At 39.4% G+C, this 18,960-nt stretch overlaps 1 protein-coding gene across 1 annotated transcript; it reads right to left on the reverse strand.

The window, feature by feature from the left end:
• Positions 1–624: 624 nt before the first annotated feature.
• On the reverse strand, positions 625–10,330 carry LOC108709846 (prostaglandin E synthase 3). The gene is made up of 8 exons (XM_018250049.2): positions 10,133–10,330; positions 7,322–7,435; positions 5,814–5,883; positions 4,971–5,069; positions 4,060–4,149; positions 3,590–3,652; positions 1,968–1,992; positions 625–1,851 (listed from the first exon to the last, which is right to left on the reverse strand). Coding segments are annotated over exons 1-8 (483 nt in total). The 5' UTR covers positions 10,135–10,330; the 3' UTR covers positions 625–1,831.
• Between the last annotated feature and the right edge of the window lie 8,630 nt (positions 10,331–18,960).

Here is an 18,960-nt window from a genome sequence, read left to right on the forward strand (position 1 = left end):
GACTGGCAAGAATGAATTGAACATTGGGGGAAATGTAATAAACGGTCTAAGTTTGCATGTTTAGTCCTTGCAAGATAATTAGAGTACAATGTATACAGTCCTCACCCTGTATTGACTTCTTAGTCCAATCTCCGTTTAGGAGGAAAAAAAACCCAAAAAACTATGTTTATGTACAAGCCCTATTCATTGAGCTCATTCTGAACAAGGGGATATACCCCTTTAAAAATACAATATCCTTATATGTTTTACCACAGTTTAGGCAGGGGTTGCAGAGCAATTGTATTTATTTATTTTTAAATAAAAATGTTTTTATATTTTTAAAAATTGTTAGGAGTTAACCTCTCCAGGGATAACTCGTAACCTACTTGTATGTTACTTTTACAAGACTGCATCCAGGCAGCAGTATTAAATTAGTTTACCAATGCAACCGTCTGTTAATTTTAAAAATGCAAATATTTCACATTTCTAAAAATAAAATATATATTAAAGAAAACCACATTGTCTCTCAACAGTTTATTAGAAATAATGCAGACAATTAAAAAAAAAAAAAACCCCACCACTTCCAATACAACTTTAGGTATTGTTTCCTGATCAAAAAAAGGAATAAAACAAAACAATAGTGTATTAACATTGTTATTCTTTTTTTAATATATACTGTGACAGTGCAAATACAATTTGGTCTAAATGTACAGACTGATGAGAAATAATGTACAGCTGGCTGCACTCCTCCAAAGGCAGAGATGCAAAAGAGTGAAAGGAAAACAATTGTACAGGCATGTTTTAGGGGCTGAAGTTCTTACAGTCATCCTTGGTGTCCACCAACCCTAATCTTAATAATCCAGCCAGTCCTTCTAAAAGCACATACGTTGAATTTACTTGACAAGTTGTTGCATAGGGATATCCTCAAAATAGGTATTAGAACTAGGTTAGGATAATAAATGTATAGAACCTGGAGACAAATTGTATATCAAAGCATTAAAAATACATAAGCACATATGAAAATGAAGGAAAATAAAATCAGCATGAGTCACAGTATTAACAGAAGACACAAAGGAAAATTAAGTTCTGTGCTGCATCTAATATAAACTCCCAAGAGTCACAAGATTGGGTGAACACTACATAAAACTAAACCAGTTAGGAGAAAAAGAAAAGCTGTAGATTGCAGTTGTATATTTCTTTATTTCTGACATTTGATCTGACATTTGCAATTATACACTGATGTAAACCGATCAGCTGCATTACTTCAGAATCACCATTCCATAATCAAATTGCACACCCATCTCTTCTAACATTTGCCTTGCTACTTGTTCACATTTTTTTTCACTCAATGTTTAATCTGCGTGCCAGCCATTTGGCTGCATTAATGATCCACAATGAAGAAATTGACATGGGTTCGATTACAGTTGCTAAGATATGTGTACAGTTACTTGGGAAAAGTATTTTTATGTGCTGTCAGAAGAGATACACATGTAAGATGTAAGCTGTTTCAGATAAGACGAAAACCCTCACCATACCCCCCCCCAGAAAAAAAAGTTTAAGTGCATTGATAGTGTCTATATGCAATGAAGATAGCTGTGAAGTTTTGCATAAATACAGGTAATCAAAAAAAAGTACATCTAGAAGAGGCTCAATAGTCTGAATGATGCACTGTACAACTGTAATCTCTGACCCTCAATGAAAGCCATTTGGTGGTGATAAAGAAACAAGGCTGGCTGGAAGTACTCAGTAACTGTATTTACAACTCAGATATCAGCAACTGTTGCAGTGTGTTGAAATATTTTGCTTTCCACCTATTTTCCCATCCCTTTCCCAAACTGCAAGAGGAGATTTCTTATTCAAGGTCAGGCATTTCTGTAAAGAAAACAAAAAAAAAAAGTTTGGAAAATGAACATCATAGTTTAACAGTTACAGTAACTATAAGTCATTTTGTACTTAAGATATAGAAATGGTAACAAAACAGAACTTACTTTCATCATCACTGTCTGGCGAGTCCTAAAAAAAAATGATGGGAGAGAGAAATTAAGATGTGCAGTGTCTATACTACCTTTTCACTTCAATGCCATTATTTAAATAAAATAAAGCCCATATTTCTAGATTGTCATTTACAATAACTCTTAGAAATCAAGGTTAGATGTAATCTTTAAAGGAACAGTAACATCAAAAAGTGAAAGTTTTAAACTAATGAAAATATAATGTAGTGTTGTGCTGCACTGGTAATACCTGTGTTTGTTTCAGAAACTCTACTATAGTTTATATAAATAAGCTGCTGTGTAGCCATGAAGGCAGCCATTCAAAGATGAAAATGAGAAAAGGCACAGGAAACAGCAGATATGCTCTGTAGTATGCAATGAAATTCTTCAGTTTATCCTGTGCTTGAATGGCTGACCCCATGGCTAGACAGCAACTTGTTTGTAAAAACAATAGTAGTGTTTCTGAAGAACAGTGCAGGGCAACAGTTGATTACATTAATTACTTTAAAGCAGTGATCCCCAACCATTAGCTCGTGAGCAACATGTTGCTCTCCAACCCCTTGGATGTTGCTCCCAGTGGCCTCAAAGCAGGTGATTATTTTTTGAATTCCTGGTTTGGAGACAAGTTTTGGTTGTATAAAAACCAGTTGTACAGCCAAACAGAGTCTCCTATAGGCTGCCAGTCCTCATAGGGGCTACCAAATAGCCAATCACAGTCCTTATTTGGCTCCCCATGAACTATTTTCATGCTGGTGTTGCTCCCCACCTCCCTTTACTTCTGAATGTTGCTCACGGGTTCTAAAGGTTGGGGATCCCTGCTTTAAAGCATTGTCATTTTTGGTATTACTGTTCCTTTAACAATGTTTTTTTTTTTTTTTACACTATGGACCTTTTCCTTGTGTCACATGGAACCAGACCACATAAGGTTAGTGCCTCATGTGGCTCTATCTCTGCGTTGGTCTTGGTGCAGGTATGCCGAGTGGATTTCAGCACAAATTTGAGTAAGCATTTTTTCCCCCAAGGATATTCACTAAGTAGGACTTGTTTATAAAACTAGGCACATTTGCACCTGAGAAGTAATCCATAGCAAATCAGTGATTAGATTTTTTTTTTTAGCCAGCTGCAGGTTGAACACTGAAAGCAATCATCTGATTGGTTGCCACAGGTTACTGCCAAGTGCAAATTTGCACAGTGTTTATAAATAGCCCCCCCATTGCGTCTGCGCCCAGGCTGATGAAGTGCCTGTCAGACAGAGGAGCAAGTGGATTAGCTGATTCTCAGCCTGTGTTTAAATATCAATGTAGATCAGTCCGTTTTTATATAAGAAATTTGAAGAGTTTAATGCTGCCTCTTTGATCGCCCTCTTCCTTTAAGCTATGCCAGTGGTCCTACTCTCACAAACCCTTCAAAATGGTTTAAGAACACCCTCAAATGTCCCCACTGGTATTCACCAGTTTCCAGCTTTTGTATCTTTAAAAAACTCAAGCAACATCTGTCAAAATTTTAACTTATGACTTAAACAATCATATTGATAGGAGCAAATACATTTTGCAATATATAGACTATAAGCAGAATTGTCCCGGTATGATCATTTATGAAAGGTCTGGGCACTAACTTACATCATCTGCACCATCTACTTCTGGTAAGTCTACATCCTCATCTCCTCCCATATTGTTCATCATCTGATTAAGGAAATAAAAAATGAAGTATAATTAATTGCTACGCCTTAAATGAAAATACCGAAACACAATTTCACTTTGAAAGGGTTGTAATTAAAGTAACAATTATTGCAGACATGATTTAGAGCTAAAGAGCAGCTATCAGGGGGAAAAAATTAACTGTCTTCTTCCAGGACAGTAAGTACAGTATATGGAAACTCTTACACAGATTAATTAAAGCTGCTGACTCTGGCCCTCCAGACCAGGGAGGTTATAAAAGCCAAGGAGGAACACAAGTACTATTTTCTTTTTTAGTTTAAAGTTTATAGGCGAATAATCAGAAACAATAATTTTCAGTGAAATACACTGTTAGGATCACAGTTAAGAATAGGTTTCTACGAATGTATCACTGTTACAAAGGGACCAGTTACCTCAGAAAAGCGGTCAAAATTTGACATATCTTCATCAGAGTCATCTTCCCAGTCTTTCCAGTTATTGAAGTCCACACTAAGCCAATTAAGCTGCAAAATAAAACTAAAATGTTGAATAAAACCAGCAACAACATACTTCATTACAATAGTGATACATATATTAAAAGTAAACGATACTGAATATAGCATCCAGTCCATTTCTGTGAGAAAGCCGTACTGTTATTATAAACTACCATTTATAATCATTAAGGGCAGGCATGTTAAATGGGATCAAATTTAAGTGGTAAACAAATGAGTGGCATTTTATTTCATTTTAATAGCCTTACTTATACTCCGCCTCCTCTGTGTAGCAATTGGGGATTTTTAGAAAAGACTTGCCCACAGACATGTCTGGCATGTCGCCAATGTTCTAAATTGATACATTTATTGGATACATTTGTTACCTTTGTCCCTGCTGAGCAGAATCTCTGGGTTTCATTAAAGGCAGCTGTTAGAATTGATACAATAGTTGCTAATATCCCAGAGATGCTGCTGAGAAATGTATCAACTAATGGTATCAACTAAATGTAGCAAATTGTAACAGTTCAGAATCTGCACCTGGATCACTGAGCTGCCAGACTGAAACACAACCTTTAACTTAGATTTTTTGGAAAATCAATGGAAAAAGTATTGATTGGTGAACAATCTGAAAACAACTGAACTGAAAAAAGTGTTTGGAAGGTGAACAACCCCTTTAACGAACTGGCATATAATAAAACGGACCCAAGTGCAGTGTCTGAGGTATGAAATCTATACTGTAAGATGCACTGGGGTAGAGTCTGACATCAAGATCTGCAAAATGCCAGGGCAATATATAGATAATCACTATTTTCTCACCTACTACACCTACAATATTTTATTTAGTAAAATACCTTTGCCTTTTCTTTTGTCATTCGCGGCCACGATTGTCCAGACTCTCCTTTTCGTAAACAACATAAAACAGATCTGTCTGTTCTTTTATACTTGGACTCCTAAAAAAGAAAAGATTACACCAAGTCATTTTGGGGACTGGACAAAAAATAAATAAAAAAAGATAAACCACACAAACTTTCTAGTTAGTGAACATTGTGGTGACAAACCACTAGATTTTTTTTTGATTTTTTTCAAATATGTCCACAAAAACATCACTGCTGTATTAGCAGTAGATTCTGCCTTCTTAAAAAGCCACATCCAAGATCTGCCAGGTTCCTTGTAGCTAAACTCTATGGGGGCTATGTAATAAAATGCACTAGGTTTGCCCAGGGGCAGTAACCCATAGCAACAAATCAGCAGGTAGCACTTACTGGTCACCTGTTTAAATGCAAACATCTTATTGGTTGCTATGGGTTACTGCTCCTGGGCAAACTTAGCACCTTATATTAGTTATGGGGGTTTGCATCTTACAGCCTACATAAAGACTTTTACATGCATTAAAATTCAATAATATATAATTTGTTTCAGCATTTTTGACTCTGGCAAGTGGAATGAAGATTACTTACTAGGTTAGGTTTCTATTTTGATATATACGATATATATATTCTTTAAAATGCTTTTGAGTCTGGGATAACATGCGCTTAACATGTATTTACATTTTGAATCTGGTTTTAATTCTCTAAAGACCAATAACCGCAAAATAAAACTACATTTAAAATTCACAATATGAAGACCAAGAAATAATATTCTAGAACAGATTAATGGAGGCTTTTAAGAAAAGAAAATAGAGTGTTTTAACTTACATTGGGATCAATAGAATGAAAAAGTTCAACTTCATTTAAATATTTTACATTATCTGCTCCTCCAAGACAACTGCAAAAAAAAAAAAAAAAAAAAAATATATAAATTTCCAAAACATTTCCAACAATTACACTGGAAGGCCCATTTATCAAAGGTCGAATTTCGAATTCATGTGAATTTTTTTTTTTTTTTTTTTTTTTTTTTTTAATATACTCACAATTCGACTGGGAGGTTAAAGAAAAAAAATAGAATGGCTAATATATTCAATTGAATGATTACAAGCAGAAAATTCAAATCTTACTCGATTTGTGCAAATCGAGTTTTTCTCCAGAAAAAAACAAAAAACGAATTTCAGGAAGGCAATTAACAGACCCCTGCTATTGACTTGTACATGAATTCGGCAGGTTTTAGGTCGCGAATATTTGAATTAGGACTGTTTCCATGGTTGAGAGGTGATAAATCTCACATTCGAATTTACATTTAAAAACAGGGGGATTAAAATTCGAATGTGTGAATTTTTACATTTGAAAATTCGAATTTACTTTTGACCTTTGATAAATCTGCATATAGTATAAATCAGCAAATTTTATATTCCATGAGCGATAACTATAAACTATGGTTTATATTCAGTAGTGTTATAGAAGTGTTTATTAAAATCATAAACCAAATGTTCACACATACCGCCCTTTACCTCGAACCTCAGGTTTTTTTTTACCACCCTCTGGGGGGGTGACAGGCGGCATGCTTGCCTTTTCTAAACTGCCACATTGGTACTTAAAGATCTGTAGCCTACAATTATAAGACATTAAAATATTTTTATCTTAAAGGTGATCCCAACCCAAAGAATTACTTGATATAACCGTTACAGGGCAAAAGTAATTACCACCTTGAAAAGGGAACTAAAATGTTCTGAAAGCTTGCTATGGTTATCTTAGTTAGCCTGATAAAGGTATCATGTTTATACCACATTTTTTATGTTTTAATTTCAAAAGGGTTGCCCTGTAAAATTTTAACAAACAGTGATGATCGAATTTATTTGCCGGCCATGGATTTGCACTGAAATTCTGAATTTTGCCATGTGCGAATTGTTCCGCAAAACTGTGGCAAAAATTTGCAGCAGAAAAATTTGCAGAGAAAAAACAACCATTGACTAATGCATTTGTACAAAAAAAGTCTCCATAAGAAAAAACGCCCATTGATTTTAATGCATTGAGTAAGAATTTTTCGCTAGTAAAAAAAAAAAGTAGCCTGTGAAAACGTCCATTGACTTCAATGCCTTTCGACAATTTTTTGCTGTTTCGTGAATTTCTCTCTAATTGTTTTTTCATAAATTAAAAAACAGCGTAGATAAGCACAAGTTATGTGAATTTGTTTTTTGAACCCCTTGAGTAGAAAGGCACTAACTTATGTAGCAATAGCACTGTATTCACAGCACATGCCATTATTTAGATAATTTGTGCAAGTTTATTATTTCAAACACAACGACCATTGAAATAGCCAGTTTGCTTACCTGAATGTAAATTTATTTTTATCAAAGTCTGTTTTTACATCTTTACTGTCCTCCACACAAAAATCAATAAAGACATAGTCTCTTCGGTCGTACCACTTTGCAGATGCTGGCTGCCTGCAAAGAAAATGGTCAATAATATTTATAGAATCTCGTATTCACACACATCTTCCCCTATTTGTTGAGGGTTTCTTCAGATAAAGATACGTTATAAAGGTGCATACATCCAGAATTACTAGCTTACAGCCATTAACATCTACTACGGAACAGTTAAGTATAAGTACATTTGCTGAGAGGTAGTCAAGATTTTTTCATAAAATTTCATTCATTAAGTCAAGATTTATAGTATATAAAATGTACATAGCACTTTTTATCAGTTAACCTTTCATTGATTGTTAGATGATCAGTCTTTCTTATGCACAATGTTTGGTTACATTTTTGTCTTTATAGTTACAGTAAACAATTCTTATACAAATGGCGGATCCTAATAGCATTCTTTATAACTACTGCATTGCAACATTTGAATTCTGTAAGGTAACAGCCTTTCCAGTAGTCTGTGTTAGTTTAACCTCAGTGTGGTCTCAAATGATCACTACCTATAAAGGCCAGGGATTATTCGTATCAAAATAAAAAATTTGAAATACGAGTATAGGGTCCGTTATCCAGAAAGCTACAAATTATGGATTATGGCTGTCTCCCATAGACTCCATTTTATCTAAAAAATTTTCTCTGTAATAATAATAATGAAACAGTTCATTGTAATTGATCCACACTAAAATATAATTAATCTTTATTGGAAGCAAAACCAGCCTATTGGGTTTATTTAATGTTTACATGAATTTCTAGTAGACAAGGTATAAAAATCCAAATTATGGAAAGATCCATTATCCAGAAAACCCTATGTCCCGAGCATTCTGGATAACAGGTCTCATACCCATATATATGTATAGAAGAAATGCAGTACAAATATATAAATCACTAGCAGCCTGTAATCCAGCAGTTATAAAACTGGAAGAATCTTGTGACAGCCTTAGATTGATGGGTATATACAGTAGAACCCCCATTTTACGGGGACCAGAAAAATCCAGGAAAATGTAAAATGAGGAAAAACTTAAAATCATTGGATGTAAAATTGAGGTTCCACTGTATAGTGAATAAAGTACCCCTTATTTATGGTAATATATAAGGTTATTATAATTCGCTGAGGCGTTCCATGACCATATAAAAGCACAAGGCCGAATGCCTCATATTTTCCAACATGGGGTCCTTTATTTATTATAATACACAGGTTTTTGTGAGTCATTTGACAAAAAAAGACATCACTAAGTTCAGTTTATAACCGATGACATCACTCACAGATATTTCTAAGGATATCATTTACAGGTTATTTATGGGTTTTGCGTATATAGTCCTAATTAATAGGCCGAGGCCAGGTCTGGGACTCAAAACAGGCCCTGGCATTACAAGTACACAGAGGCCCAAACAGTCCACTCCACAGTGACTGGCTATAGCTAGGGTTGCCACCTTTTCTGGAAAAAAATACCGGCCTTCCTATCTATTTATCTTTTTTCCCTATCAATAACATTGGGCTCAAACATAATTTTTACCGGCCAGGTGGCAACCCTATCTATAGCAGGGGTCCCCAACCTTTTTTGGCCTGGGGACCAAAAAAGAGCCAATTCCGGGGAGGTTGTCAGCGTCCAATTTGGACGCGCCGGCATCAAATACAGCTGACGGCGTTCATTGTTCGGCGGCCCAGTTCAGGACTGTCCGCAGTCCGGTTCTGGGTGGCAGCCTGGTGGTTGTGGACCCCTGGTCTGTAACATCTTACAGCAGCCCCTCTGGCCTTTGCCAGAACTCACAGATTGTCAGTCCGGACCTGGCTGAGGCGACGTGACAAATTGAAAGGTAAGGTATTATAAACCTGTGGCTCTGTTCTTCAGAAATAAGCAAGATCAATGCAATTTGTTCTTTTTATTCATCGTGGCCATTCTGAATACTGTGAGACAAAGCTCCCAGCATGAAGGGACAGGTGGATAGGCCACAGGTTGCCCAGCCTCACTGGAACTGAACATTCTACCCCACTGACTATATGTTTCTGATGGGAATTGCACTCCCACATGCCACTCATTCGTGTAGCTGCTGTTTGTTACAGTTCAGCTACTCTATATACTCGATAGCCATCACTGTATGATAAAGGGATAAGCAAGTTGATTGGTGCCTCGAGCGAGCAGATTGCGCTTTTTGGAAGAAGCGACGCTGAGTGAAATTATTAATGACAGACGAAAATGAAAACAAAGGAAAGGGCAGGAGCTAAAGACCTGGATCAGACACGCCGGGTTTACAGCGGGCCATACACATGAATCAGATCACTGGGGATCGCGGCTGCCCATTAGAGCTGTAAACACGCTGGCGACCTTAAGAGGATTAAGAGTAGAAGGCTTCAAGGCCACGCTAAGGAGCCTTCCCCCCGAGAGAAGCTTCTGGAGACAGGGAGGCTGTATTAGGCCCGCCTGCCGGTTGCTGCCAACACGTGTTAGTAATAGAAAGGTACAGCCCCACGATTCACCACAAATGAAAAGGATCACGTGACCGCAGTCTCCGGGTCTTACAAGCAGTATAAAGAGGTCCCCGCGGCACAACAAACCCCACTCAGTGTGAAGGGCCAGCCTTTGCGCCTCTCCCCTGCATTCCCCCGACTGAACAACACATCTGCACAGCATGGCCTGTCATTTTCGGGGCCGTACCCGCCATCACCACGCAAGACTCCCGCTCCTGAGCCTGGTGGAACTGTCTCTCTCTCGTGCTACTTACATGTTGCGTGTGTTTTATCTCGGCGCTCTTTCCCAGCTCTGCTCACGTACTTCCCGCTGCACTCTAAGCTGCAGCTACTACCGCTCCTCCTCGCGCTCTCTCTCTTTCTCTCTCCAGACCTGCCTTACGTCACCAGGCGGTAGCGAGTTGGAATAGGCAGTGGCCGCGCTGCTTCCGAGAAGGTCTGGCGCGTACTCTCGCGGGAACACGTCATGATGAATTTGCGCGCTCGGATCACGCTGCTGCTGCTGCCGCCTATTGGCTGTCTGAGGCACTCGCTGGCGCTAATTGGCAGTTGCTAGAATGTTCTGCCTACAAATACACGGTGCTACCGAGTAACGCAAAGAACATTCGGAGAAGTCTATAACATATATTGTTTTAAACATACATCGTAATGTGACGAAACACTTGTAATCTACTCTGATTGTGGGACGCGGAATTTAGAAAGAAAAAGAATGCCAATACCTTGCCTAATGACCCTATTTAATCATGTATAAATAATATACATACCTCGCAACATTTGGAAATGGAGACACATTTTTGACCACGCCCATTTCTGTGTGGCTACACCTCCTAATTACCATGTTCATTTTACAAAATGTGCCATTTCTTAGGCTTTTATGTAGTATTACAGTTTTACGTAGGGATGCACCGAATCCAGGATATGAATATGCAAATTAGAGGCGTGAGGGAAATCGCGTGACTTTTTGTCACAAAACAAGTAAAAAATCTTTTCCCCTTCCAACCCCTAATTTGCACATGCAAATTCGGTTCGGTATTCAGCCGAATCTCTTCCAAAGGATTCGGGGGTTTGGCCGAATCCAAAATAGTGGATTCGGTGCATCCCTAGTTTTGCTAATGGTCTGCCTTCCGCCGGCTAAAATGCGAATCGCCTGGGGAAAGGCACACGGAGTGATTTGTTTTCCAAATTCGCCCAAAGTTTCCTCGTAAGGCCATTGCGAGCGACTTCGGAAAACGAAGCGTTCCGTGGGCCTGCCCCGAGGCCATTTACATTTTAGCTGGCGGAAGGCAGATCAGGGAGATTAGTCGCCGCGAAGAAAAGGAGATTTGTCCCTAGCGACATCTCCCCGAATCTGCCCGTGTGGCCAAACCCTAAGGGCAAGGCCAGACGTGACGTTTTAATGTTGCGTTTTTAAAAAAACCCAGTCGGGCATAAATACACATAAACTGCACTACCACTGAAACTAATTGAAAATGCACTATGGCAATTCTCACAGGGCACTTGCAAGCTGAAATCTGCCACAGGTGTGGTTTTAGTGGCCCTGTCTGGCCTTGCCCTCAAGCTACAATTCAGTTTCCCGAAGCTACCTGCTTATCTTAAATAGTTACAAAAGTATCTATTTTGGGCTCTCTGCCAAAAACCATTAGGTTAGAAACTTTGTATCTTTTTCTGGCTGTTCAGTGCAGGAGATCAAACAGAAAGTCGGGACATTTCAGGACTGCGGGTTGAGCTGTCAAAATCGGGACTGTTTTTTAACTGCTTGATAAAGCCTTATAGAGGCGAAACACGTCGCAGCATCTAGGTGGTGTGTTACTCCTAAGGTTGAAACAACATTATTGGTGAATTTATCCTGAAATCATGTAAATAGGCAAGCTGTCAGGACTCCGTGAAACCGTGAAAATCAGCAAATTGCTGGGATTTGGTGTGAGCAAATTCGGAGATTTGCACTCCGCAGTTGAACGCACGCGCTGGGACACATCAGGTGCCATTTTGGATTGTCGGAAAGAGGTATTCGTAAAGTAGAGATATCACGAAACGGCTATCGGATACAACACTAAGTGACCTGTCACCAAGTGATCGTACCTGTAACTAGGGTTGCCACCTTTTCCTATATTTGTTACCAGCTGGTGGGGGGCGGGAACAAAAGGGGTGGGGCGTGACGTCAAAGGGGGTGGAGCCGGGACGCAAAAAGGGGCGGACAATGACGCGGAGACCCGAAGACGGAGGACAAAAGCTAAGTTACTGGGGATTGGGGGCAGGCCGAGGGGTCTTTTTGAAGGGTATTACAAATTTACCGGCAGCTACATTGCCGGTAAATTTGTAATACCGACCCCGGCCTTAGCAGGTGTTTTACTGGCTAAGCCGGTAAAATACCAACTGGGTGGAAACCCTACCTGTAACCCAACTGTGCCTTTTTAGGAGAGACTGGAATGCAGGATCTGGTGAGATCAGTCCATTATTGGGGGGCACGTGTGGCTGGAAAGAGAGGGGGTGTGGGGGATGCCCCATTTAACCCCTTTGTAACTTACTCTACATATCTCTCTCTACATAATACGTTTGGCAACCCATTTGGGAAAACTACCTCTCACTTGATCACCAAATTGGAGAACTATAACTCACACCATAATACTCCCAAATTGGAGAACTATAACTCACACCAACTTTGCTTTGCATAATTGTTGTTGCAAGACTCTACAACAGTCTGAGGTAAAAAAAAACTTGAGCAAACTTGCTAAATTTTTAGTAGGGATGCACCGAATCCAGGATTCAGTTCGGGATTTGGCCTTTTTCAGCAGGATTCTGATTCGTCCGAATCCTTGTGCCTGGCCGAATTTAATCCTAATTTGCATATGTAGGAAATCACGTGACGTTTCGTTACAAAAGAGCCCACAAGAGCCTGGGCCCAATCCAGCACTGTATCCCACACAAACAAAATTCTACTTTGTGTGCATGAAAAATTTTGCAGAGGTTAGAAACACAAATTTTGCCTTGGTTTTGTTGGTGAGTGGTAAAAAAGTTGCTCATTCCTAGACAAAAATCATTGGTGGTGTAACAATATGGCACCCCCAGCAACTTTTCCTTGTCCTTTAACCCAAGGAGGCAAGGAGAGGCAGATAAACAAATTCACCAGTTTATTGTCACGTACCAACAACGCCTCGAGAACAGACAAATCAACAGGGAGCGAAGAAGATAAGAACAAGACATCCCATTACATCAATTATCTGTGGGTAAACAATTTATCAGACACTCATTAAACCAGAGAAGGAAGTCTTAGCCAAGGGACTAAACTTTGCTGTGGCCCCATGGTATGTCCCAGTGGTAGATTTTATCACAGTCACATAATTTTCTATCCACAATAATAAGATGCCTTTTGATGAGGCTGAAAACATCCAGTTAAAAGTATCGACAACCCTAGTAATGCTAAAGCTCCACCTTCCAACTTAACTTTGCAGAAGAGGAGGGCTCTGACATCGCTTGCCAAGGACTCAAGTATCACCATCTTGCCAGGGGATAAAGGGAGATGTAGTTTGGAGTAGAAAGAAATTGTTACCCATTTTGGATTCATCCGAATGTGTACTTTACAAAAATATGTGGTTTTGGGGGGGTCATCATTTTTTTTATCCTGCAATATGTGCAATAAATATGTTGATTATCCAGTAGCTTGTCAGGGGCCTATCAGCTCCTAGTGGAGAAGTCCGGACCAAGGAGGAAGCTTCAGGACAAAGTTCAAGTTTGCGGTAATCACGTGTGTCATGGGCGGCACCATCGTAGACGTGGTGCCGCCAGAGATGAAAGCACCATCGGGCACTCCTGACAGTACCCCCTGCCCCCGGGGGGCTACTGGACCACCATCTCATGGTTTCTTTGGGAACTGCTTGTAGAACTCACGTACTAGTCGAGGAGCATCAGCCTGTTTTATCCAAGAGCACTCCTCGGGACTGAAACCCTTCCGTTGGATCAGAAACTGTAGAGACCCTCTAGAGATTCTTGAGTCCAAAATCTTCTCTACTTCGTTGAAGTCTTGAGGGAAGGCTTGCGGATGCTGCCCATACACCATCAAGAAGGGAGATCTACCAGAAGAGGAGAAATGCGTGTCTCACTAGGCAATGAAGCCGCTGAAGAAGGAGTAACAGCTGCGGGAGGATTTCCTATCAACTCCTAGCGGAGAAGTCCAGACCAAGGAGAAAGCTTCAGGGCAAAGTTCAAATTTCCGTTAATCAAAAAGGGTTCATGAGTAACAGTAGTTAATTCCAGGCAGTAGTTCAATTGGCAGGCAGCAAAGGATAGTGGAAACAGGTTCAGGCAAGAGACAAAGTCCAGGAATACAATCAGGAACAATTTAGGAACACCGAGGAATCAAGGTAGGAATTCCTATAATCGGGCATTGAACCGTGACCTGGAAGTTTGTATATTTTCAATTTTTACACCGGGTTGTGTGACGTCATGGGCGCCGCCATCTTGGACAAGGCGCCGCCGGAGACGGGAGCGCCATCGGGCGCTCCTGATATAGCTGAGGTAACGTCTGGGATAATTTGTATCCGCTAACTTCATTTTGGGGTCTCTAAACAGGGCATCAAACTGTTCAGTGGTTTTCATATATAGGATGTTTTCTCTTTGTACCTAATGCTATGTGGGAGATACGCACTTGCAAAATGAAAGTTTTAAGGGGATTTTTCTGAATTTTCATAAATTTTTATAGAATTCTCCAAGTTCAGAAAGTAGAAAGACATGGATATCTATTTTAGATTTGGCAGAAAGTGTACTTTTCAAAAATAGATTTTGTCCTGGGGTAAATCTACTGTTCCAGGATTTTTTGGCTTTGGAATATAAAGTACTCCATATTCTGGGTAGTGCTTTTAAAATTCGGTAATTTACTGCTGGGAGTTTTTGATTTATAGAAGTCAGAAATATCCATAAAACTATCCATATCTGGTATTGGCACATTCGATACACGTGAGGCTTTCCAAATCAGTTGAATTTTTATGCATAAATCTTGTTCCAAAAGTAGAAATACTCAAAACCTCAGGCAAAGCTCAGGCTCTCCTGGAAAAAAAATTATGTATAGTTTTCCTTGGTAAACTAAAACGCCTCTCCAGGAAATGCCCTAAAGTTAAAGAGCACAAAATGTTCAAAAAAACAGCTGGCACTGAGTGCAAAAGAAATGGGAAATTCTGCTGGCACTTAAAGAGTGCTCAGCATTCAGGTTCAGGTAATAATGTCATTTTTGTACTCTTTGGGGACAAATATCACTGGTGATGTTGCCCATAGCAACCAATCAGCAATTAGATTTGAACAGTCACCTACAAACAAAAGTAAAGATCTGATTTGTTGCTATGTTAATAAATATGCCCCAGTGTGTGTCAGTGACCATGGATTACAACCTGGGAAACTTGACACAGGAAAAGCAATTATATTGGGTAAGGGCTGGCAAACTATGGGCACATTTTGACTTGCCAGACTTTCTGTGGTAGAACTTACGAATTAGATTTTTTAGGAATGGTAGCAGAAGCCAGTTCATAGATAACCAGATATAAGCAGGATGAGCAGGATAATTAAGTTACCAACTTTTAAAGGGGACCCGTCACCCAAACAAAATTATCCAAATCCTATTTTATCATGTTATTCAAGCAAAATGAACTTTAATTACACTGTATAAATTATTTGAATATTGTTTCCATCAGTCTGGTAACTCATAATTATAGCAACCAGGAAGGAGCCATTTTGTGGATACTGTTATTAAGGCAAGCATTGTATCATCTCAGAATCTTGTTTGTGCACCAAGGGACAGGGACCCAATGTCCATCCCCATGCACTGGTTACACAATTAAATCGTTAAGAGAGCTGGGGGAACGTAGGAAGAGCGGTGACATCTAGGAAGTTCTGAATGGAAAGTGAAAGTAATTGCTTGCCCCGCCTCTATGCCTAGGCATAGAGGAGGGGCAGACAATACTTGATTGACAGCGGATATTTTTAAATGAGTTTACAACAGCTATGAATGCTTTAATAAAAAAAAGAAATTGGATTTCATATTTAATTTAAGAAGGACTTTTATTATACAGATTTTTATGTCTGGGTGACGGGTCCACTTTAAATAAAACATTTGGCTGGATAAAGAATATATAATTAAATATTGGCTGGACAAAAAAGACATCACAAAGAGGAGGCTGGGCGATGATGTAAACAGAGAGGGCAGTGATGTAAAACCAGTGGGTCAGGTAGTGCTGTGTTCAGGTCGATTGTCATCCTAGGCACCAGACCTCACTGCCCCCATAGCTTCTGGAAGTGACATCACATGCATGGTTGTGAGTGATATCACTACCACTAAGTGTGATGTCAGAGCAACCAGAATTTTGTGGCTGACCCTCTCACCCCCCCCCCCCCAACTCTACCTCTGGATTTATTTAGGTACTCTCTGGCAGCAACTGGGGAGGTTTTTTTTATATTTCTAAAAAAAAATATATAAATTATACAGGCACCTGAGGGCCACCCCCTTAAAGTTGGCACTCTATGCACAGGCACTTGGGTGCCTATATACTAATATGGACTTGGGGTCAGGGGTAGGGATTTGGTGGGCTGATAAAAAGTCAGGGAAATAGTGGCTGATTGGGTGCAAGCAGGCAGAATGATGGGATTTTCAAAGGGCACATCACTTGGTAGCAATCTTCTAGAGGGGCAGGTATACCACATACAAATATTACCAGAAAGCAAGCAACACTCTCAGATTCCAGAAACAGACTTTGTAAAGGAGAAGTAAACTTTCAAAACTATTTAAGGTACAAAATAGCCTTACACTTGTCATTCTACACATAACTTAATCAAAGGCTGGACATCTGGTGGGCAGACAATAGGCACATTAAAATATTGTTTTTACATTTTTATTTACAAACAGCTTTAATAATTTTCATTCTACAAAATGTTATATTTGTAATTACTTCCACTTTAAGCCAATCCCTACATAGAGTAAGTTTTTTTAATTGCCATACCACAAATATTGGTCTGGTTTAAGGGTCATTTTGTGCCCATTTGGCCTATGGCATTTTCTCTAGCAGAGAAAATGATGTTTTTGCCTGGAGTAATGCATTAGGTAGATTTTGGCCAGAACATGGAATCACAGAGGCACTGCTGCCATTAGGTGAGATGAGAAGGGGTGGCAAAAGGCTAGTCCTTGTAACTTTACAAATCAAAATTCAGATTTTCAGCTCTTTTAATACAGAGAGCGTTATTTCTAGCTGAAACTCCCCTGTGCATATAGGACAGCCATAGTATGGATTGATATTTTTGGATAAAACAATGTGTGTGCCATAGGCACATACCCTGCACCAACATTTTTAAAGGGTGGAGTCTTGCCCAAATCCTGTCACGGAGCCTTTTCTAAACCGTCTTATCAAGTAGTGACTGGTGGAAATTGATTAATTTCTGGCTAAAATCAGCTTCTAACTGTAACGATAGGCTCCTCTGCAGAGTTTGGATGCCAAAAACACACTGGTGGAAAATATATCATATGTGCCATGAACCTTAGTGCTCTTTCATTTGTACCCAAAACTCTAGCAAAGGTTTGTGTACAATGACATGTTTATCTGTTTTAGATTCTTTTGAAACTCTACTCTCTAAAAATACTGTATATGAAAGTTATTAAGCATTATTTTATTGTTTGAGGATTTCATTTAAATAACTACTGCCTTCTTATGCCCTATACGTCTTTGGGGTCTGCACATTCCACATTCCTTTGGGAACATCATATGTACTGTGTGGTATCATAGTAATCAGAAGCTGTTGGGCCATTCACAATTATAATATTTTGATTTTCTATCCTTGAGGATGGGGGAGATGAAAAGTAGTAAACTGCAGGGACTTGCAGATACCACTAAACTGCTGTTAGGCAGGGTAATTTCTTTTTTTAGTTACTGTATACTGGCAAGTTGCATAGAATTGCACATTATTTTATAATGCAATTGATTTTGGGTGGAGATCCCCTTACCTGCCTTTTGGTTAAAGGGATTCTATCGTGATTTTTATTTTAAAAGGTTTTTATTTTGCATTTTAAACAACACAACAACAAACATTACAATACGATTTTCATGGTTGCTTTCTTTATCAGTTCAATCTCAGTGACACGTGTATCTATTCAGTTTCCCATCCATTGAAATATTGACCTCTTTTGGGTCAGACTCTCGGGCCCCTACTTAATGCTCCCTGCTGGGGAAAAAAAAACAAAAAAAAAAACCCTTAACTGTAGTTGGATATTATTGGCTTAGCATTACTGGAGGTCATAATTGCTCTGTGGCATCTAACCAGCCCCGCCATACCACTTCATATTTCTGGGGGCACCCTCTCGCCGCATAGGTAAGTTGTATCAGCAGGAGTGTTATCCTTATGAGGTTAAGCCAGCCTTGGAGTGTAGGGGGCTGGGGGACATCCAATTCAGGAGAACACATTTTCTTGCATAGAACAGTAGAGTGCGATATAGAATTCTCATTGCTGCCCTTGGTGCGACCTCATCTATTACACCCAAAAGACATACCTTGGGAGTCAGTATTTTGGGGAGTGTTGTTTTCCCCTGAATATAAGTTAGGACTTGTGACCAGAATGCTTGAATTATAGAGCATGACCAAATGAGATGCAAATAATTTGCTTCTGCCATGCTGCACTTGGGGCATTGGGATGATTCGCGTCTGTGCATGCGGAACAGCAGGGTTGGGGTTAGATGGAGTCTATGTAGAATTTTGAATTGGATTAACTTGTCTTTGGTAGATACCAGGTAGTCATATGCCCTATCCGTTGCTTCTTCCCAATCATCCTCCTCCAGATCTGGGATGTCCCTAGCTATCGTGATTTTTATGGTGTCGTTTTTATTTCTAAATTATACTGTTTACACTGCAAATAATTCACTCTACAATATAAAATTTCATTTTTAAAATGAGTTACTCGGGACAGACAGATACCAGCCAGGCTGGTTGTACTGAAGAGGTGGCACAGGAAGTGTTTTCACTTAGCACTAGTGCAAACAGGCAAGTAGTAGGAGCTCACATGCATCCGAAATACCAAACCACTGAGTTCATGTCTCTGGGTGTCCTTTCAAGGAAAC

The sequence above is a fragment of the Xenopus laevis genome, chromosome 2S (genome assembly GCF_017654675.1).
Source record: "Xenopus laevis strain J_2021 chromosome 2S, Xenopus_laevis_v10.1, whole genome shotgun sequence".
Lineage (NCBI taxonomy): Eukaryota > Metazoa > Chordata > Amphibia > Anura > Pipidae > Xenopus > Xenopus laevis.

Excerpts from the sequence above, each read along its gene's own strand:
- LOC108709846 (XM_018250049.2), bottom strand. Across the intron at positions 4,150-4,970 it reads TGACAAAAGAAAAGGCAAAG|CTTAATTGGCTTAGTGTGGA; the intron begins GTATTTTACTAA and ends TTTATTTTGCAG. Across the intron at positions 1,852-1,967 it reads GCCAGACAGTGATGATGAAA|AAATGCCTGACCTTGAATAA; the intron begins GTAAGTTCTGTT and ends TTTTCTTTACAG.